The 23482-nt window shown below is 40.7% G+C and overlaps 1 protein-coding gene across 1 annotated transcript in view; it reads left to right on the forward strand.

Moving 5' to 3' along the window:
- Positions 1–9477: 9477 nt before the first annotated feature.
- The window catches only part of Stmn2 (stathmin 2), a 52224-nt gene continuing 38219 nt past the window's right edge, over positions 9478–23482 (forward strand). The window contains exon 1 of the mRNA XM_041667895.1: positions 9478–9707. Within this exon, the coding sequence (XP_041523829.1) occupies positions 9689–9707 (19 nt within the window). The 5' untranslated portion in view covers positions 9478–9688. The remainder of the gene's footprint in view (positions 9708–23482) is intronic.

Consider the following 23482-nt stretch of genomic DNA (forward strand, 5'->3'; position numbering starts at 1 on the left):
GGGAGGATGGGGGGAACTTGGGGAAAAGGATGATTGGGATAAAGGAAGGTTGGATAGGGGAGCACGGAAGCACAATTCTTAGTTAAGGGAGCCACCCTGGGGTTGACCCAAGGCGATGTCACCAGTTAGTTCCTTGGGCAGCTGAGGATAGGGAACATGAAATGACCCTATCCTATAGCAATACTGACGAATATCTTGCATATCACCATAGAACCTTCATCTGGTGATGGATGGAGATAGAGACAGAGACCCACACTTGAGCACTGGACTGAGATCCCAAGGTCCCAATGAGGAGCAGAAGGAGGGAGAACATGAGCAGAGAAGTCGGGGCCGTGAGGGGTGCACCCACCCTCCGAGACAGTGATGCTTATCTATTGGGAGCTCACCAAGGCCAGCTGGACTGTGACTGAAAAAGCTTGGGATAGGGCTGGACTCTCTGAACATGGCGAACAATGAGGGCTGATGAGAAGCCAAGGACAATGGCACGGGGTTTTGATCCTACTTAATGTGCTGGCTTTGTGGGAGCCTAGCCAGTTTGGATGTTCACCTTCCTAGATATGGACGGAAGGGGGAGGACCTAGGACTTACCACAGGGCAGGGAACCCTGACTGCTCTTTGGACTGGAGAGGGAGGGGGAGAGGAGTGGGGGGAGGGGGAGAAGGGTAGGAGGACGGGGAGAAGTGTGGGAGGAGGGGGAGGGAAATGGGAGGCTGGGGGGAGGCAGAATCTTGTTTTATTTTTCCTTTTCTCAATAAAAAAGAAAAAGAAAAAAAAAGTTATACATTGTTACTTAAAACCAGAATGGTCTTATTTACAAAAGGATTTAATATCCCTCATCCTGTTATAGCTTAAAATGTAAGATACATTATAAACCCTTCACTCCTTTATTAGATAGTAATAGATTTTATATTTTCATTTTTTATATTTTCATTTTTTGAGTATTTTCCAGACCTATGGTCAGATTTGAAGCCATAGCAAGCAGGTGCTTGCTGCATTTCCTAAAGAAATGCCTGTGAACACGGCCCTATGATAGTCACCATGTGGTTATATACAAAGAGACACCACTGGGACCCAATCTTAGAACTAGATTGAAAAAAAAAAACAAGTGCTTTGAACCACTGATGGTAATACTGCCAGCGCTCAAACTCCAGAGAATTCCACCTGTGGGCTCTCCCTTCTCAATGCAAACACATAAAGAATCTTGCTGGGTGATTATGCACCAGCACCGGAATTCTAATGCCAACCTCACTTAAAGACCTACAAAAGCAAGAAGTTGACAGAATAAACAGAGAGTTGCTATAGCAGCCAACCTGTCAATTATAGATTTCTTGTGCAGCCCATGCCCTTCCAAAAAGTATTACTCAGCACATCTAACTCATGTAATTCAGTTGAATTCTAGCCTCATGCCAGAATTACTAATATCATCTATTGATTAGGAGCCTCAAATTCACCATGGAATGTTGGGGAGCAGAAAGAGAAGAATGACTTATTCTGCAAGTTATGGTCACTATTTTCCCATCGATCAGTTCAGAACTATCACCTGATTTTCTGAAGCTGACCTAAGTTCCTGCTCTTTGGAATTAGACCAACATGCACTCAGACAGCCACTGACATCAACGGTGATTATCTTTATATTCTCTCAACACACACCCAAGGGATCACTTTTCCTGCATAATGGGATGGTCTATCCAAGCTACTGCCTTCAAAATGTGACCTGTATTTTCTCAATCTCTCTCTGCCTTTGCAAGGATTGAGAACAAATCCTTTTGTTTCTTATACCTGGAAAAGACTGCATGATGATTTATCAGAGAAGCCTTCAAAACATATATATATTGGTTAAGATAATCCTACTTAATAAAATTGTCTCTGACTATTTGTAACCAACACCTGTATAAAAACTTCAAGAAAAGCCAGGTGGTGACATGCCTTTAACCCAGCACCCAAAAGGCAGTGGCAGGTGGATTTCTGTGAGTTCTCAGCCAGTCTGTCCTACAGTCCTACAGAGCTTGTTCTGGGATCAGCCAAGGCTACACAAAGAAACCCTATCTGAAAAAAAAAAAAGAATAGGAACTTCAAGGAAAGTGGAATCATTAATTAATTATAAAGGATAAAGTAACACACTATTCAAAACTGGTATTCCTAAGTGTGTGTGTGTGTGTGTGTGTGTGTGTGTGTGTGTGTGTATGCACACGCTGCACTGGAGATTGAATTTAGGACTTCATACTAAGTAAGGACTCAACCATTGAATGATAACTTAGTGCTTGTTTTGTTTGTTTTTGGAGATGGGGTTTCTCTGTGTAAATGTGGAGCCTATACTGGAGCTCACTCTGTGACCAGGCTAGCCTTGAACCCACAGATATCTGCCTGGTTCTGCCTCTAGAGTGCTGGTGTGCACCACCACCTCCCAGTTTGTTTTACATTTTATATTGAAGATACTATCACTAAAAAATCCAGGAAGGTCTTGGATTTGCTCTCTAGCTCAGTCAGCTCTAGAATTTGGAAATACTCCTGCAAGTCCTCCCAAGAAGCTGAGATTATAGGCTAACACCACCAGAGGCAGCTCAGATACTTTTTTTATATCCATTGGTATTTTGTGTGCATGTATGTCTGTGTGAAGGTATCAGATCCCCTGAAACTAGAGTTAGAGATGCTGTGAGCTGCCATATGGAAACAGGGAATTGAATCCAGGTCCTCAGGAAAAGCAGTCAGTGCTTTTAACTGTGAGACATCTCTCCAACCATCAGATATTTCTTAATGTTTATGGTTATCCTTATACTTATTTTGGTATTGAATAATAAAGAAGCTAAAAACAGTGCACTGCCATTATGCCTTGCTGACCACATTGTGGTCTCACTGAGCTATAGCAAATATACCATAAACTAGAGGCTTATAGACTTTAACATGTGTTCCCAACAGGTCTGAAAACTAGGAGATGAAAGACTGAGGGACAGATTTCTAGCTGTGTCATCGCACACAGAAGAGCAAGGGCACTCTCTTGGGTCTCTTTTATGAGGCACCAACCCATTTACCAGGATCCATTCTCATGACCTAATCCCTCTCTATTGCCATCACCTAGTTCTGTCATCGTGGGGCTTCAGCACATGCATCGGGGACATGTGTAAACTTCAGTTCATTAGAGTGCCACAGCAAAAATATTAGGACATCATGGCTCAACTAGTGGATTTTGACCAAAATTATCATAATTCATAGATGGCAGTCTCCAACTGAGAAAATTAAAGTGTTCAGGAAAAGTCTAACAGAGACTTGAACAAGAACCACATCATTGCTTTGTGCTGCTTTCTGTCACAATATTTTGCAGTAAACTCTCCCTTTGTAGAAAACACCTCCCCTAAGTTTTAACTAATCAACTTGCCCAAGGACAAAGCTATGCTTCCGTGTTGCTATGTCTGCAGTGACTTCTGCATTCCCATCCCTTCCCTTAATTCCAGAACCGACCTTCGGCACATGTGACTCAACAACAGCCCTGCTTTTAATTAAGCTAAATACACCTGAGTCATTCTTTTATCAGATGATATTGAATCTATTCCCTTAATGGTTGGCTCCCATTTACAGAAAGCATTGAAACAAATTAAATGACCACCACACTGGATATAAACAGCCACATCCAAAATGTTAGAAGTTTCAGTAAAGCCATTAACCTACTTTTCATAATAAACAGAAGACAGGAATCTGAAACAAAGAAGGGAGTTGTGTTACAGTATAACCTGATTTGAGACTTGCAGAGAAGAGACTTGTAGTGAGTGGTACTTGGATAGTATTTAAAACAAGGCTCCTACAGAATAGCATTATTAAAACAATCTTGAAAATGTTATTGTGGACTGGGTGTTAGATGGTATCAATAAATTATAATTTGTATCAGAAATGTGGATATTTTATTAAGGATACATACTAAGAATTTATTTAAGTAATGTCTTAGATTTCCTTTTAAAGAATGTCTCAAAGACAAAAACAAATCAGTGAAAGCAAGAAAACCTTAGCAATCTTTTTACTTCACTGGCGCCCTTCTTCCAAATCAGTTCAAATAGACCATGACAAAATTTTAAGTTTGATGTTTTTATGCTTTGATATAAATATTTGAGTCTTTCACAGCTCTTGGAATGCTCTTTCAGGAGAGGACCTTTCTTGTGCATTCTAAATAAAAACTCAGCAATATGTTTGAGAAGATAGCAATTTATTTGGTGGTACAATAAGTGGGAAAGAGTTGCTCATTGCTCTGGTTTTGCTGAACAGAATCCTAAAAATGAATGGTTTCTCAGCCCATAATTCAGAAACAACCAGCACCCCCCAAAAAAACTGAAAAACGAAAGAGTCCTTCAAGATGTGAAAAGACAAAGAAAACTGAAACGAGATTCTATGTTCTTCAGTTTCATTTAAGACTGTGTTATTAATGAGTTGAATTTTTTATCAAGTAGCCTTTCAAAATGCTGCTATGTCTTTTCATTTAGTTCTGTTTGATAATATACTAGGAAAGAGTGGGGGAAGTTCAGAGGGTCAAAGAATTAGTTAATAAGGAACACACAAAAAGATCTCTCTGGAAGCCAATGTCATGTAACCCTTTTAGAGTCAAGGTTAAAGTCCTTTTCCTCTTGAAATCTTACTCCTTCCCTACCCATTGTAACAGAAGAATTTTTAAGCAACAAATAATTAATGTTAGCTAAATAGTCATTGTATGGCTCCCCTTTTAAAGGAAAGAGCTTGTGTAAGAAATAGAATAGGTCATATTTCCAGACTTCTTTTCTGGGCACTTCTAGGACCATCACACTTGTATGCTCACACAAGGCTTGTGAACTAAGAAACTGAGTGGAAACCCCAGGGCAACCAAACTCTTAGCTTCAATAATGTCCAACTAATATTCTCCCTGGATGTTAAGCTGCAAAGTAACTCAGAAAGAGAGGGAAAACATTGTAGTAATGGCTGCTAAGACAGCAAATAATTTTTCAACCTCTTCAATATAATGAAAAGATTAAGTTTATTAGGTTCAGACCAGTCTCTTATGATTAGAGTGAGTTCATTTCCCGAAGTTCAATTGCAAAACCATCCATAGTATTTACTTATTTCACTAAGTCTCTTTGCTTCTGGGGCAAATTATTTTAATTACTAATATACATAACTCACACAGAGGCATAAAGAAAACCTTAGGTACAAAAAAAGGACATAAAAATTAACTAAATGTTCTTGAGTTGTAGATAATTAATATCTGAGGAAAATAATAAAATACTATTTATTCATCATCTCAAAAATAGTGGTAAAATGCAAACATGGAGAGATTGTATGTTAGAAAGACGATGACTGCATTTGCTTTCTGGACACTGCAATGAAATGGCATATATGGGCTCACAAGGCAAGTGACAGCATACAGAAGACATACAAGAGTTCCAGCCAGATACATTATCAGCATGAGGAAGTACATACAATGTTCCATCCCTAAAGGAGGAGCTTTGGCATTTGGCAGTCTCTTGGAGAGGCCATATCATTTTTCTTTAGATATGTGGCTCCTACTAGGTCAACCAAGATCCAGTGGACAGTTCCACACACAAGAGTATATGGGCAGCACAGTTGAACTCAGTGGGTTAAAATGTAAAAAGGGGACACAAAGTCAGGTGGGTAGGGAAAGGATGCATCTGAAACAAGTTGGTGCAGGGGTGAATATAATCAAAATACATTGTATTAAATCCTCAAAAAGCTAATAAAGATAAAAATAATGCTAACATATAAACAATACAGACTGCAATGTTAGCAAAAAACACCAGATCTCTCTCTATGAGTTGACTCTCTTGTCAAATAATACATATTTACATTTCTACTAAATACTATTTTTTATTTCTTACCAATCTATACTGACATAAGCATGTCAAAAATAAAACTACTAATCAATTAGCTATTTTTTCACGTGTGATTTTGTAACTACAAAATATCCTAAATTTCTTAATACCTAACAACATCTGTGCTGTCTTTGTGTTGCTTTCATTAATTAATAAAGAAACTGCTTTGGGCCTGTTAATAGGGAAGAACTTAGGTAGGCAGGCAAGACAGAACTGAATGCTGGAGAAAGAAGGGAGGAGTCAGAGAGACGCCATGGAGCTGCTGCTAAAACTTTGTGTGTAGACCATGACTTTGTGATAATGCAAAGATTAATGGAGATGGGTTAAATTAAGCCAGTAAGAAGTTGGAGCTAATGGGCCAAGCTGTGATTTAATTAACATAGTTTCTGTGTGATTATTTCGGGGCTAAGCTAACCAGGCAGCAAGGACGAACAAACAGCTCCCTGCAACACATCTGTGACTCATTTCTTTCTACTTTTTTTGTAATCAGATGAAGTCAGATTCAAGCAATTCAAGTGCAGCAATATTGTTTCATATCTTAGTAACTTTTAATAATTACTGTGGGATTATTTCCCAGATATTTGATTTATTAATAGCAAAATCATATGACTGTATTGGATGACATCAGCACCCAAAGCAACTGTTATTCTCCGATCTGGAAGGAAACCAACCCCTCAGGCCTCTTCTCAGAGACAAGTGCAATAGGCTGAGCTAGAGAAACAAAAAGGATGCTAATACAACTTTGACTTCCACAAGTTCAGCTTGTTGCCATTGAAGGAAACAAAGTTTGCCTTTGTTCTCCAACTAGTGTGAATCCTATTGACTTCTGTCCTTTGAGAGATGAATAAGACATAAATAAACAATATCATGTCTAACACATGCTTTCAATATGAACTCAGCAGAAGTGGCTGTAAGTACTGACACAGAGCTTGGAGATTTGCAATCATCTCAACAAAGTGTTGCTGCTTATTATAATTAATGTTGTAAGCATTTATTGATCTATCATGTGAATCATGCATCCAAGTGTTATTAGAAAACTAATAAAGGTATTTATCACTTGGCCCTTGCTCTTTAAATGTTTCAGTGTGTTACAGCCATAAACACAGCCGCAGAACCTACAATTAATTGTGTGTTTATAATAACGAAAGACACTTATATATGGTAACCTGTCAGTTAAACAAAATCCCTATGCTACTATCCCTATTCTATAGTAGACTTTAAGGGTACCTGTTCTTTAATCTGAGTGATTTCCAGTAGCCATCAAAAGCATTTGCTACAGGAAAATATGACTACAATATACTCTGTTTTATGATAACATGAGCCAAGAAATTCCATTTCATTTTCAGAGGCAATGTGTGGTTATTTGGTTCTGGTTTTCTTTCTATTATTTGCAAGCAACTGTGCCCTAACTGATTTAAAAGATGATTGTCATCTTGTAAAGTTAATAACATTTTATTATGGAAGAAGGGCTGTGTTTTTCTTCATTTTATACTTTTTAGACAATAAGGAGAAACTTAGCTGGGTTCATAATATAATAATACTAAAACTTCATTAAAGAGGTAGCTGTGGAATAGCTGAGCCAACTGAAGAAGTGAGAAAATGGACAAAGTGCTGCATAGGAAAGAACTTTCCTGTTTCTAATTTACCATAATTTCCCAGAACAAGAAGCATGGTAGCACACTGCAATACCAAAAGAAAATAAAAGGCATTAATTAATATAGACCCATATCTTTTAATTCATTTCAACCTCTCTTCCAGTTGACAATAACTCATTATCTTTCTGTTTTGCAGTAATTTATATTAGCCTATTTGCTCCCTGCTTGGCATCACTGGAACAACCATGCAGAAGTGCAGTGAGGTGGCAATCACCCAAAAAGCCAAGAGAAAACAATTGAAACCACTCATTTGCTATTTGTCTCTGTGTGCACTGACTTCCTTATCACATTCCTGTCCATCAGGAAGGCACAGTCACCAGAGAGTGAGAAAGGAGGACAGTGGAATGAGTGTTTTGTTTTGTGCTCACAAGAGCAATAGATCTCGCTGACCTGCCGATCGTAGCTGTTAGAGACATTATGCCATGACTGAAGGCCCTGTCCTCCAAGAGAGCTGAAGAATGTATAGGGACAGCACACAGCCTGGGAAGAGGGTGTGGCAGAGAAAGATACTAGTTACACAGGCAAGCAAACTACCCTATGAGAAGGAAGACGCCCTCACATTTGTACTGAGAGATGGCTTTTGAGGGGGAGAAAATGGTAATTTATTTCCAGACCCTGCCGATTTCCATACTGTACTCTCGCTGTATCATAGTTGTAGGCCTGTTCAATGACAGGAACAATAATTTCTGATCTTGCTGCTCGAAAAATAATTTTATTGATCTCCACTTTATTTTTTTTATTTTTCCAGTGATTCAGCAGGTCAGAAATGCTCCCGTTCCAGTAGTTTCCTATCATTTAGCAAGTCGTCCAGAGTGTTAAAATGCCTTTACAAGTTAATGGGAATTGCAGAGTGATTTCAGCACCAAGGAGAGTGCTCTGTCTTTCCCTCTTGTGCGGTTGAGCTGTGCAAGATGTTAAAAAGAAATTTTAGAACATAAATTAATAGCTACCAAAAAGCTTACTAATGGAATAAAACTTAATGTTGATACCTTTAAAATTAGACAGTGTTTCATACATGTTCATGAATGCAACAGCGTTCTTTTTTTTTCTTCTCTGAGATGGAAGTAGCTATTCCTCGCTATTTTAAAATATTTAAGCCACAATTTCTCCATGGATTTAGGTTAATTTGATGGCAACACGATAAAATTCAGTCATGTTGGATTAAAAATTTCATAAGCACAAGTCCAAAAAATATCATTGCTGCTGTTTCTTTGGTGTTGTCAACATGCTCAATAAATGAATGAATTGAGAAATAATAGACTAAAAGTATGTTTAAGTGAATGAGTGAATGCCTTGTTTATAACTGGTTTCAAATGCCCTTGCATGCCATACTGCTTAATCTGAGCTGTGAAAGCAGCTCTCTTACTCCTTTGTATCATGTCCTTAGATGGAACACATCTCTTTGCCCAAGTAGTCAAGGGTTTCCTTTGCTGTGCTGAAGAGAGAAAAGGCCAGGCCTCCCTGTCCTATGAGACTCTCCTGAGTTCATGGACTCGGGAGTCCAACTACACAAGGAGGAAAGAACAGTAGCCCTGCTCATTCCTGAGCTGCCACCACAGCCAGACATGAGGTGGTTTGGGAAGTCCATCATCTGTTAGGGAAGTCAGCATCCACCAAGGACAGGGCCAAAGGTGAAAGAGAAAACAAGAAAAGGTAACAACACGGGCTTTAAACAGATTCTCCCGACTGGGCATTGGGATGACTTCTCAGACCCCTGAGTCCTTCCCTTCTCCTCGTCAGTCTATGCAAGGACACATGTTTGAGCAAAGTATAGCCTCCAGGGTACAGGTAGGCACAGCCCAGTCCTTAGCTCCTAGGAGGCTTCCAGGCTAAGGCGCCACTCCACTTGGACTGTACTATCAGGCTCTAAAATGGGGGGAGCTTCCAGGCAAGGACTGATTTCCATTTCAAACTGCATTCTGGTACTTTGTACTCCAGCACCATTGGCCGATCAATATTTAATGCTTGGAGATTCTGACTCTGCGGGAGTCATGTCAGGGGACCCTGGGAGCCAATCTGCTTGAGCTTCTGCGTGATAATTATTCATAGGCTCCTGCCTCCTGCTCTTTCTCTAGCACGGTCCCACTCTGCAGACTCAGTGCCTTACTCAGACTCCTCTCTCGCTCTCGCCGCGGCTACAGCAGGACCCTCTTTGCCTTCGCCACCACTCCACGCGTGCACATCCCTACAATGGCTAAAACAGCAATGGGTAAGAATCGCGCTTCTCTCTCCCCAAGCTCAAGCAGAAGCCCTTCACTCTGAGGGCTCTGAAGACATTGAGAGGTATTTTATAAAGGAAAAGACATTCATGATACATGGGATCTGGAAAGGTCGGAGGCAGGAGGAGGATATGAGAGGGTAACGAGGAGGTCTTTGAAAACCTAAAGCTAAGGATTTATTTTTTAAAAGATAGACTTAAATAAGTTGGCCTCCGATGGGTAAAAATTTTATTCTACTTCCGTATTTAAAATTAAAATGCCATGGGAGGGGAGGGGGCTACCTTAACTCTGCCTTCAGTGAGATGAAGGGACATTTCAGAAAGTGGTTTGTAACGTCTTATATTCGTTCTGTAGTTTATGAAGAAAATAGAACGGGAAGGGGTTGAGGTTGGGAGAAAAGAGAAAATGCAAAGTCAAAGCGGTCCCATCCGGGCGGTTTGAGCAATGGGTGGGAACGGGGGAGGGGAGTGGACACATTTAATGGTATTGTCTCTGTTGGAAAAACCGCTAGTCTTGGGGCGCGGTGCGGGGAGGTAAGCGGCCAGAGGGGTGGGGTAAGACCTTAGCTTCTTTGTTTTAGGGAGAGGGAGGGGAAGGAGGAAGAGGGCGTGGAGGGCAGGGATGGGCAGCTGCAGGGGCGGAGAAGCGTGTGAGGCGGGGAGGGGTAGAGGGACCAGGCTCCCAAGACGCCGGGGTGGGGTTTCTTTGTGTGTGGAGATACGGTCCCCCGGGTGGGGAGGGGAGCACCTGCAGCGCTGGGCACACTGTGTGGACCGCCCCACCCTGTGCGGAGTCAAGCGGTCTCCACCCTGACCTAGCTGCGCGCTCTCAGTGGAAAGGGGGGCGGGTGGGGAGCGCAGCGCGACACCAGAGAACCAAGCCCTGCGGGGACAGAGGAGCCCCGCCACGCCCCGTGCACACACTAGCAGCCTGCTTATGCCAGAGACCTGACCGCTAACCTCGGCTGCCGCACCCTGGCCTCATTGTTCTCCAATAAGGCTAGAGGAGAGTGGGTTAACATATTTTTCAAAACCACATTAAATGGGCTATTCAGACATACTAGCAAAAAGAAAAGGAAAAAAAGAAAAAAGGGTTACTTCAAACTCCTTAGGTCGTTTCAGGGCGGGGGGGCGGGGGAAGAAGAAGTTTGGGGGAACCTAGAAGGCTGTACAGAAAATCATACAGATAAAGAAGTGTGAGCATGATAAAAGGCAAAAGAGGTCAAGGTCTTTAAGAGAACCACGTGCAATTTCCATTTTGTGGGTCGGACAGGGCCAATTATTAGGAAGTCTTTTGAGCTATGTAAAACCGCAGGAGATTCCAGATCCAGAGCCTTCGTTCTGAATAGGTCCTGTGCCTCGCGTGCGTGGCCCAAGGGTGAATAGACTGTGAGGGGCCTGTACCCAGGAGGAGACTGGAAGTCCCCTCCCCCATGCCCGGCTCTGGGTGCGGAGCAGGGAAAAAGATGTGGACTGGCTCCACCCTGCCCTGCCCCACCCTGTCCGTGGAACCCCGCAGATTCAGATTCCAGGCTGACTGACCATGAACTTGGGTGGGGCTCCTGAACAGTCTGCAGCACAGACACCCTTCTTCCAAGCCCTGCTTCCCAGAACAGCCCTGAACCCCTCAGGGGATGCAGACACCTGGCCTCGCTCACGGTCGCAGCCCCAAGCCCCTCCCAGCGGAGGGGTGGCTGTGCAGAAAGGCGAGCCCCGCCCGGCCACACAAAGACGCGGCCGCGCCCTGCCAGACCTTGGACCACAGAGGTGACCCCTTCTCTGTAGTTCGAGAAGGTGTCCTCGCCCACGCACAGCCCACAGAGCCCAGGGACCTTATCCCCAGCCCAAGCCCATGGTCCACTGTGTTCCAGGAAAGAGACCCCCATTGAGGGTCCTCCAGTGGGGCGTAGCTCAGCCCCACCCCTCGCTGCTAGACCGGGAGTGGCGAGCCAGGCTGGCGCGCACGTGGTGATCCCGCGCGTGGACTGCGGCCAGCCCTGCAGCGCTCGCCTTTGGGAACTGGGCGTTCGCCCCCGCAGGAGCATCCCAGGAGAGGGTTCTGCGCAGTGTCCTGAGCTACTCCCGCTTGCCAAGATTCGCAGTCAATCAGCCTGTCCAGGGGGATTCTTATGTGGGTTGGGGTGATCTTCATGCACTGTACTCCCACCAAGAGGTTTCAGCTGCAGACGACTCGCTATTACTCCTCATCACCAGAACTGTGATTCCAAGTCACCCTGATTGTTATTCCAATATTCACTCTCTCCTTAGTCTCGGCTGTTCAAAAGGAATGCTCGTCCTTTTGATACTGATAAACCCCTTGCCACTAATTCTTCTTGATCATCTTCCCCTGCCTCCACCTCTTCCCCACCCACAACCCAAAGATGATTTTGTCTCCTATTATTCAAGTTTCTATCAAGCAAATACGTTTTGGCTTCCCTTTGCTGTTGTATGTTCATGAGGCTGGGACGCATGTGCTGGTACTTGCTAAGGGCAGCCTCCTGTGCGCCAAAGATCGCTGAATAATTCTCCACAGAATTTTTTGTGGTTTCAATGGGCAAAACCTATATATAATCGAGATTATACCCCTCCACAAGAGGGTACATCTATAAACATTTAAATATAGGTTTTGCACACAATTTTTATTGTTTTTCCCCCAAAATCTACTCTTAGAAGTGCTTTTTGATACAGTCTCAATTCTACCCAGAAACAAGGATCGTTAAATGGTAACCGCCAACCAATGAAACGCCCACCCCACATATGACAGGTGCAAAGGTCTTTCTGCCTTAGGCTGCACTCGTGAACCTGAAAAGCAACACTACCTCTGCAGTGAGAAAAGTGCCATTTTGGCTTTTGGGTTTTGTTTAAAAAAAAAATCCAACTGCAAAGAATAATCAATTAATGTACAAGACAAGTGCTTTTCTCCTGATTCCTTAAACAATTAGTGCAATCAGTAAGCTCGTGCTAAGTACGTATTGCCTACTCTCTTCTCAAATGGAGCCGCAGTATAAATTGATGCATGCATAACTAGAAATAAAAAGCTGAAGATTTTACAAGGATGTCGGGGTGGGGGTACTGAAAGAAATAAACGGGGCTTTGTCAACTGATTTCACATATCTAACTCATACTAGCTGGGTGGGCGGCAGCAAGCTTGCTACGCCCAGGGAAGCACAACGCCAGTCGCTGGCACAGTGTTGTGTATTAGGGGATCATTGCCTGTGCTGTGATGGAAATCTATGACGGAAAGTCCATTTCAAAATGATCGTTAATACTGAATGTTTTGTAATTTTAAAAAACAACTAAAATCCTCACCTCTGTTTGGCCAAAATTCCTAACGGTTTTGCACTGACTTACAAACAGATCTCGGGTAAATTTTCTATGACGAGAGGAAAGAGGCATGCTTTCTGTTAGAGCTGTTGCTATTTCTTAATAATTTAAAATGTTTAGCATAATTTAACTTTTTGTCTTTAAAAGTGTTATCATTACTTTTGGTTTTAAATTTTTAATTGTTTATGGATTAAGTTAGAAGAATAAGCCTTGGGTCATTTGGAACGGTTTGACTTTAATCAAATTCTCTTTGTCAGTCATAAAAAAATGCTACAAGGAGTTCCTTCCAGGATGTCATGAAGCTGGTTCATATAATAAAATAGTTTCCTTTTGTAATTTAGGATCAAAATAGTTACTTAGTTCTGTGATTATTTGATGATATCTATCAAGCAAGATTTTTACATAAAATCCAAATTACTAAATATAAAATGGACGGTGAATTCATCTCGAATGTCTTTTCGTTGATAAATGCAGTATATCTTCAGGAAAAATGCTATTATTCTATCCATTGATGGTTTCATTCTTTTAACTAAGATGGAGTTCATGATCATGTCACTCCAGTAGCCAGTTGCCTGCGTACAGCTAGATAAAACTGGTCTCAGACAGAGCATGTGACAGCACAAACCCAGACCTGGGTGTGGCCAGCCGCACACTGATGATAGTTAACCCCAGCTCTCACCACTTTTCTTTTGTTTGTGGAAAAACACAAATTGTTACCATGCAACCTGTAACAATCTGTGAAGTGTGCTGGTTCACAAGAAAACACTCGCTAGTTAGTGACAGAGCTATTTGCTTTCTGGTTCTCTCAATCTGAGACCAAGGAGTCTGTAGTATTTTTTCATCCCACTAGAGGGCAATCAATTTCTCTAAGAATGATTTCAAATGGGCTTCAAAGACTAACTGTTCAACAAAATCTTTCTTTTTATTGGGATCATTCAATTGTTGATTTAATAAAGCAAAGCCATGCTCTCCCCCAGTGAGGGGGAAGGGCATCTACATCTCCACGGTGAGATGAGTGACTGTAATCTACAAGTTGGCGGAGCCCTGGAGAATTAGTCCCTTATGATCTTCCTTTCCAGTTTCATTACAGCATAATTATTATATCATTTATGTTACTTCTGGGGTTGCATGCGGCATAAATGGTAGAAAAAGTCAATGGTAATAGCAAAATTATTTAGGAACAGATGTTTTAATTTGTAAGTAAAGGCATAAATTAAGATCATGTTTACTTATTCATTTACTTAAATATGCTGCACGCTGGGCAAAGCCCTAATGTCAGAGTCTCCACCTTAGAGGGGGCTGCAAAAGATATAAGTAAAGCAGGCAGAAAAATGTGATCCTGGGGGCCAGACCCAACCTGACCACAACTGCTTTCCCATGTTAGAAGACTTTCAAAAAGGATTTACCTTTTTAAAATCCAGTCCGATAGTTTTTGTGTGTTTTCAACAATCAGGATTTACACAGGATATATTTATAAGTATATATGTTTAGAGATGATGATTCCTGAAAGATGTTGAAAAATTAGTCTGAAAACCTCAGAATAGTTTTATTGTCTATTAAATAACTGATATTCATTTTAAGGAAGAAGAAACAAGTAAGTATAAGCTAATTTTGATGGTTATCAAAGTAAATTCTTTCAATGTACAAAAAAGGAAAATTCTTTTTATATATTTTTCCATAACTATAGTCTACCTGTGAGGTGTTTAATAGTTTCATAATAGGGTGTTTCTCAAATTCTAGTATAGTGTTCATTGTAGTTTAGATTCTTATGGGGTAGGACTGGCTGGAGGCGGATCTTCAACTCTGAGACCCTGCTTAGTGATGCCACTTCTGACCACCGAGCTATCATGCTTCGAATACAAAGCTAAGACATGCATGCATCCTCATAGGAACCTCCAATGTTATTTCTTAGGACTTTTAAACCTGTAGCAATGAATTACAGAATATTTCACTTCCAAACTCATGCACAGGGATTTAATTCCTCGGAGGATTATGTATTCTGTGCCATCATTCTTTCTTAATTAGATTGTTTCAAATATATTTATATTAAAAAACTAAACAGAAGACTTTCAAGAGAAATTGTGGGAGAAATAAAATTTTGGCTGTGTGTGTGAATGTATCTGTGAAAAGAACATAGCTTGTGGCACAGTTAAGAAGGGATAATAGAAAAATGGAATGATAGATTATACTAGATTACTGTTATTCTCAAATAATATGCAAAACAGAAATTCAACCAAGAGCCTTTGTAGGATAATGCACAACTTACTAGACAGTTAACTCGGCATGCATAGTCCACATGGGAAATAAAGTAAAGCAGCATTAGCTGGACTGGAGTTAGTATTTATGCATAGTTATTACATACCAGATTATTCCAAGAGTATTCATCCTGGATTCTGAATAAAAAGAGAAGTATTAAGGACTCAGTGGGTTATAATGCCTCAATACTGGGAAAGATATTAGGTTTGGTATGGTATCATATGCCTATCAATCCCATCACTCAGGATGATGAGGTAGGGTTGTAGGTTCAAGGCCAGCCTGGACTATATTGTAAGAACCTAATTAAACAAATTAAGTAAATAATTTTTCTCTTGCTTTCTTAAGTCAATAAGGGGCCTCCATTATTCAGTATTACCTTTATAAGAAAGTTGGTCTCAAATGGAAAAAAAAAACAGGTCTTTAAGGAATATCATCAAAAATATCATATGTCAGTTCACCCATGAAGTAGGTGGCAGACAATGAAGACATTACTACATTTCTGGAAATTCTGCCCTGCAAAAATGATACTAAACACAAAATGTCTCATTTAAAACATTATCCCAAATGAAAACTGGCGCAGACGGTAGAAAGCAGTGACAGCCCAATACTGGAGGAAGGTTGGCCTTTGGCTTGCTATTGCTTTCATCTCATCCCAGGTCTCTGGAAGCTGGAAAACTTTAGATCACTGGTTCCCAACCTTCCTAATGCTGCAGCCCTTTAACACATTCCATCATGATGTGGTGACCCCAATCACACACACACAAAAAAAAATTTACTACTTCATAATTGTCATTTTGCTACTGTTATGAATGCACAGGATATCTGATCAGAGACCCCAGAGGGGTCCAGACAAACGCGTTGAGAACTGCTGTTTTAGATTGTTGCAGGTGCGAATATGTCCTTTGTTTAGGGGACTTAAGTCTGTGTTTTGTTTTGCTTTGTATTGTTTTTAAGAAAGGAATGTTAAGACACCAATACAGGGGTGCTGTGTATTAAGTGCTTAATCCTGGCAGTTTTAGAAATAACATTTGGAGATGAGAGAAATTCAAACTGACGACCTGGACTGAGATTTTAGTCTCGCAATCAACAGCATTGCTGGAGTGCTGCTTAAAGAATTGCTTTTCTGATGCAGGCCAACTGCTTCTTTCACTCCTTCCACAGACCCCAGGCAGTTAATCTTAATATTTACGAAAGAAACTGGATTTAAAAGAAAAATTGAGCCGAGGCATCTGCTTTTAATAAAACTATACATTATTTCAAGATTATCTTACTAGTTCAGAAGCAGACAGGCAGATCTGTGGGAAGGCTCTGACTCCCTGGTGCAAATTTTTTAATTATCTTTAATAAAAGAATCAGGCCTTGTCATTTGTCAAGGAGACATTTGCAGCAGTAAAACCTGTGTTTATAATAACCCATTTTTATTAGTCATGATTAAAGATAACATTTTGTGTACATTTGTTCTTGCAAAACACGTTTATGTCGATGTAAAGGTTAATTAATGCATCCTGGCACTCACTGTGCTAGTCACCTGGAAACAGCACGTCCAGGGCCTGTGCCTGAGAAAAGCACCATGTCGTGCTATGAAGCAGAACCAAATTCCTAAGAATTTGTTCATTTACAGTGTTGTTGACCTTAGGAAAATTGTAAGTTCCAAAATTTGCCTTTTGACAACAAATAGATAATTACCGTTCTCAACACATTAAAAATGGATTGTTTCAATACTGAATGTCATTTTTGCTGGGTCATACTGCAATGCCTTTATGAAGATCCACTTGGAAATTATCCTTCTGCAATAATTATACTTGGGTTCTTGGAGACGATGCTGTGTCCTCAGTTGTTCAAGAACCTGGGAAAAAGACAGATCATCAACACTGTGAACCTATGAGTCAATTAAATGTCCTTATGTCAAGATAAAGATACTTAGATTAAATCTACTTAACTCTTATCCCCAAAATACATTTTATAAGAGATATTTTAAAGAATACATTATTGTCATTAGTAATCTCTTCACCCTTTTTAGAAGATTTTATTTTTCTATGAACATCGACTATAAAGTTTAATTTCTATTGAATAAAATTGCCCACAGCAAACCTAATAGTCTGCCAGTTTAAAAGAAACATGACTTCCATGGAAGAAAAAACCAACTGGAGATTATATATATATATATATATATATATATATATATATATATATATAATTCTAAAATTGAGGCCAGCACAACACAATTATCTATTGCCATTCTGTAGCTCCCATAGCAAGTGACCAGCTGACATCCTCTTAACAACCGCTCCAAATTACCAATCAATTCAAGTCTGGAAGATTACAAGACCCACATTCCTGTCTCTTGAAAATGTTTCTTTTCAATCTACTTCAGCCAAAACAAACTCTTTCATTTACAGTTTTAAGAAATGAACATATAAGCACAGAATAATGGGGGCTGTTTGGCTTTTGTTTGTTCTTAATAGATGGCTCAGCAGTTGAGAGCACTGGTTGCACTTCCAGAGGACCCAGAACCTACATGGTAGCTAACAACAATCGATAACTCCAGTTCCAGGAAAGCCAAGGCCCCAGAAAACCTCTGCAGGCCCCAGACACACAGGCGGTACACAAACAGACATGCATACAAAGCACACAGACACATAAATATTTTTAATTAGACAGTATGATCTGTCTATTTGGGCAAACATACACTTGTTTTGTACATTCTTTTAAAAAAAACTTCTATTAAATAATTTTTTTCAATTATTTTTGCATACTCACCACAGTTTCCTATTCCTCCTCTCCACCTGTTCCTTCTCTCCAATCCCCCTCCCATTTATGCCCCTCCATCTCCTTCTCCATTCAGAAAAGGGCAGGCCTCCCATGGGCATCAAAAAAGCACCACCCACCCTTTTAAAGTCTATGTAATCCCTATGCTTTGGACACAGCATAGAAGCAACTCTATTAAGGGTGAGCAAATTTAAACCTAGAAGAATGGACTTGGTCAAGTGTACATCAAGACCAGAAAACACTGGTGACCAAGGAATGAATCCATTTCAATATAGATTTGATGTGAATAGAAAATGTATTACAGTTAGTACTTGTCCCTTCATCCTGAAGTCAAACATATGCAAAGAAGAAAAGTACATGCTAGGTATATTTTTCTGCAACCCTAAATCATGTCACTTAAGAATGTTATTTAATAGCCCTTACATAAAACTAAAAAGCTATATACTTACTCTTAGTATGTGAATGCTGACTCTATTCAGAAGCCTGTGCCATGTATCCTAAGAGTATAAATTGGATAATTTACTATTTTGAAAATAACAAGATCTTATACATAATAACAAAACAGAAAGGCAATAGCAAAAGTTATAAATACATAGACAGCTTCTGCATTTTAACAGTGCTGTTACAGCTTCCAAGCTATCCAGCAAGTCGGTGCATAACAGGAGCATCAGTGGGGAAGGGCTGAGATCCCTGAGATGCTGCAAGTCACTTCCACTTGGAATCCTTTGGTTAAAACATGTACGAGAGTTTCCTGAGCAACAGCAGCCCTTTGGGGAGAGATTCTGTCCTGAGGGTTTGAAGTTGGACCCATGAATTGCCATATCTAGTTGCTAGATGGTGCTACTGCGACTGGGCTAGACCCACACCAGAATAAAACACACAGCATAGTAGTGACCAGGGAGGAGCCCAGTGGTCCTGCAGGGGGAGGGCTCCTTCCTTGCTCTGCCCTTGTTCAGTGCAGACTACTTGGCTTCCTCATTCTTACTATACCTTGGTCATGGTGATTTCCTTTCTGACTCTCTCTAACCAATCACTAGAGAAACAGCAATGCTATCTGCCTTGTCTATGTCAGAAAGTGATTGTCAGGATCCAGGAAGTAAATGTGAAAATGAAATGATTAGTGTTTGTCAGGTACCCGTGTAAATGCAAGAGCTTGTGTTGTTTTGTCATTAGCTATAATAGCTCTGAGTGTGTGTGTGTGTGTGTGTGTGTGTGTGTGTGTGTGTGTGTATTTTTGAGACAATGTTATCACTCTGCAGCCCAGACTGACCTCAAACGTATCTGTTCCTCATCTACTTTTAACTGCTGGGACTACATGTATGCACCACCACACACAAGTTTGGGGGATAGGGGTGTCCCATGTAAACATCAACTGGCATGTATTCAGAATGAATAAAGGGGAACAAGAAACATAGTTTGAACCTGAAATCATCTGCTTTTGAAAGATACATTCAAAATAGTGAAAAGTGAATTGAAATGATGATTGAATCTCTCAGGCCATAGCACATACTACTTTGAGGGGTTGGATATCAGAACCCTGCTGAGCAATCTGAGCCTTCTTCTTGAGAAGTAACAATGGAGTCACCCAGAGTTCCATTGGTATTCCTGCTCAACTTTCCTAGCCTAGGCTTCTTCAGTAGAAGATGATGCCCAAAACAGGAATCACCCATCAGAGAGAACCTCTGGGCTAGCACAGACAGACACAGAAAACATAAATGGGCTAATAAGAGACAGGTAGAACTCAGATTGCTTAGCCTTCACTTCCAGTTCTCCTGCAAGCATGGTCTTGACCCTTCACCTCTGAGTCAGAATCACTGAGACAGATCAAATCCTAATCAGAGGAAATACCCAGCCCAATACCCATGTGTGCTGACAGCTTCATTTTAAAAGCTGCTTTTGAGATACATTAGAAAGGCAAAGCTCCCTGTCATAGGAGCGTGGAACACAAACAGATGCCAAGTCCTGAGGGAATGAAAATGTGGCTCTTCAGTTCCCAAAAGGGCTGCAGCTGGACCTGCCTGTTCCAGGTAAGAGAGAGCTGCAGGAGTGCGAAGATGCATGGATTAGACAGATGTAGCTTTGCTCTGCTCACTCCCTATGAAGCCCTGAGCAGAGTGCTCATCCGTTCTACAGTATTAACATAATTCTCACCATTTCAGAATGGGAACTAATGCCTAATTGTGTGTTGCTCACTGAGACAACTAGGTGAGCAACTGATAGCAAGCATCTGACAGTTTAGAAAGAAATCGATCACCTTCTCTGATTCCCTGAGCCAGAAAAAATATTTTTAAGATTAAACACCTTGATTCTTACGCTAACTTCTACACATAATGGTAACCATTGGAAAGTACTTTGACCTATGGAAACAATTCTACTCAGTAATTCCTGGTTACAGAAGGAACTTTGATATCCTACCCAGCTGCCCATGTAGTAAATCTCCAAGACAAATCCATTATAAACAAGGCCAGAATTTGATAGTCAATGCATATCATCTGGGGCAAAATACTATAAATAAGAAAAACAAAGTAAGGGTGTATTTTCTTATCTTTATTTCTGTCACATTTCCCTGACATTAATATCTCATCATACTTCAGCAATGTAGGTAACATCGGTAAAGTTGAATCTTCTTGCCTATTCGGGAAGGTTCATCAATATAAGGCATCAATTAAATCAATAGAAATTAAAATTGATTCCAGATATGCAAGTCTACACTTAGACCTCTTGAAGAGTAAGATAAAGGACAATTACAACACATGAGCTCAAGCTCACATGCCTACACACACACACACACACACACACACACACACACACACCTTTCCTAAAATGCTATTAAGTCACCTGTTTCCCAGACCCCAGCTCTCTTGCCTTCTGCTCAGTCATCCCACCCTCCAATCTCCTTGTTTGCCCTGCTCTCCCACTTCAATTTCCAACATCCTTGGTATTTCTCCAAAAGAGCTATTTATAAAAAAGCATGGTATATAAACAAGGGGTTATATTTATTATGTGAGTATAGATACTTTGAGAAAAATCTGGGCTCATACTTATAAGTATGTTTCAGATTAGATATGGCTTATAATGATCATAAAGAACTCAATATTTTGTCAACTTCACAGGCTATAGAGTTCAGCTGGTATACTTCTACTTTCTCATAAACATGGAATAATGAGCAGAAGGAGCTTCGTGTGGAAGCACCAGTATTATTAGAGCCTCACAAACTCAAACCACATCATAAGAGATGTGTTTTGCTCTAAAAAATGCAGCCACTCTCCTCCCTTTAAAATCTCAGGAGAGCTGAAGCTCACACAGCAAACAGGCAGCGAGAAGAGTGCTTCTTCTCTCTCAGCCTTGAGAGTTGAAGTCTAATATTAAAGCAAATAAGATGAAAGTCAGGATTTGGGGGAATTTATTTTTCCAACTTGAGGACTTAAGCAGCTTTGAAAAGAACTGGATTGCATTTGCTGAAAGTTTACCAAAAATGACATATAAAAAATTAGGAGCACACACAGTTGCAGTCTGTGATATTTATAAGCTGTAGTTTAGCTTACGTATGACAAAGTCACAAGCACAGACAGGCACACACACACATGCACACGCATGCATGCACACACTCTCTCATACTTGCATGCATGCACACCACTTGAGAAGGAGCACTGGGCTTTTATATCTGTCTCTCATGACTGTAAAGAATTTTAAAGCTACACAATTTAAAAGATCAAAAGTAGAAGCTATTACTCCAGAGGAAGTCCATAGCTATGATGCTGTTCTGTCCAGATCATTAACATTTTGTCATCTTTGATAGACTTTATAGCCATGAAGACACTAACTAAGAATAATTAGCTAAGAAACCAGATTTTCTGCCGTTGCTGTGCCTTGTCCCTGAACAGACTGTGGCAGGTTCCCATGGCAATCTCCACAGCCCCCCTTGAACTTTCCTTCCTGAACTCCTCAGGATTGTCCCATGGCAAACTTGGCAACTAGCCATGTAGTCCTATTATAGGCTTTTTCTTTTCATATTCCCTCTGCTTTCATGGTTCTACACCGTGAAATGATTTTCTTTTTCTTAATGTAAGACTCTTCTTTCTCTTCTTTTCTACTGTACCTGGGTCTTGTCTGGAGCCAGACACATTCTCTTACTTCATCTTTACCGTAGCAGGTTTGTTTCTAGCTGGATGACTTTGGGCTAACATGCATTGATGTCTGTTACTGTGACTGTACCAAAACCAATATAAGTATTATCATCTACATTTTTACAGGTGAGAAAAGAGGAGAAACAAAATTGTGAATTTGAAATAAATTACTTTGACCCAGAGCTCACTTAGTTAATCCCAATCTACAATCTCCTTGGACAGAATAGGGGTTCTGGTTGTTTTGGGTAGTCTTGTGGTAAGAGTGAGGTGAGAAATGGAAATCCGCAGTGAGCCACAATCAAACATGGCTGTGAAAATGGGAGTGTCTTTGAGAAGAAGCTCATTGAGTAGTTCAGTAAGACAATGATGGGGAAGGATATGACAAAGCACATCATATGCACATGTATAAAATAAAGTACATATGCACATGTATAACATAAAGCACATATACACGTGTATAAAATAAAGCACATATGCACTTGTATAAAATAAAGCACATATGCACTTGTATAACATAAAGCACATATACACATGTATAAAAATAAAGCCATGAATGCATATTTCTTTTAAACCACAGTTGTAAGAATCAAAGTTCCACACACTTAGTATCTTTTTTCTATTGATAAAACACCACAATCAAAGCAACTTGAGGAGGAAAGGGTTTGTTCAGCTTACAGTCCAACATCACAATCCATCATAAGGGAAGTTAAGGAAGGAACCTGGGAGCAGAAGTTAAGGCAAGGCCGTGAAAAGGTGCCACTCATTGGCTTGCTCCTCAAGGCCTTCTCAGCCTTCCTTCTTGTACCATCTGGAACCACCCACCTGGGGTCCCACCGCCCCCAGTGAGAGATGGGTCTACCCACATCAATCATCAGTCAAGAAGATGCTCCCACAGGCCAATCTGGAGGATACACTTTCTCCTTTGAAGTTCCCTCTTCCCACATGACTATGTTGTGTCACGCTGACATAAGACCAGCCAGCACGTTTAGCTATAGCCCTTTAAAGTGTCAAAAAATAAAAATCAACTTGATGATATTTATTAGGAATATGTCAACATTTCACGTTCTCAATACATCACCTCAGCCACTACAATAATATTCTCTCCCCATTTGTAGACAAACTCATGCTCAGAAAGTATGTAAACTAGCCGGGCGATGGTGGCGCAAGCCTTTAATCCCAGCACTCGGGAGGCAGACGCAGGCGGATCTCTGTGAGTTCGAGACCAGCCTGGTCTACAGAGCTAGTTCCAGGACAGGCTCCAAAGCCACAGAGAAACCCTGTCTCGAAAAA

This window comes from Microtus oregoni, unplaced genomic scaffold (assembly GCF_018167655.1).
Source record: "Microtus oregoni isolate MIOR12 unplaced genomic scaffold, Mior012 000017F_ref0000208, whole genome shotgun sequence".
Taxonomy (NCBI): Eukaryota; Metazoa; Chordata; class Mammalia; order Rodentia; family Cricetidae; genus Microtus; species Microtus oregoni.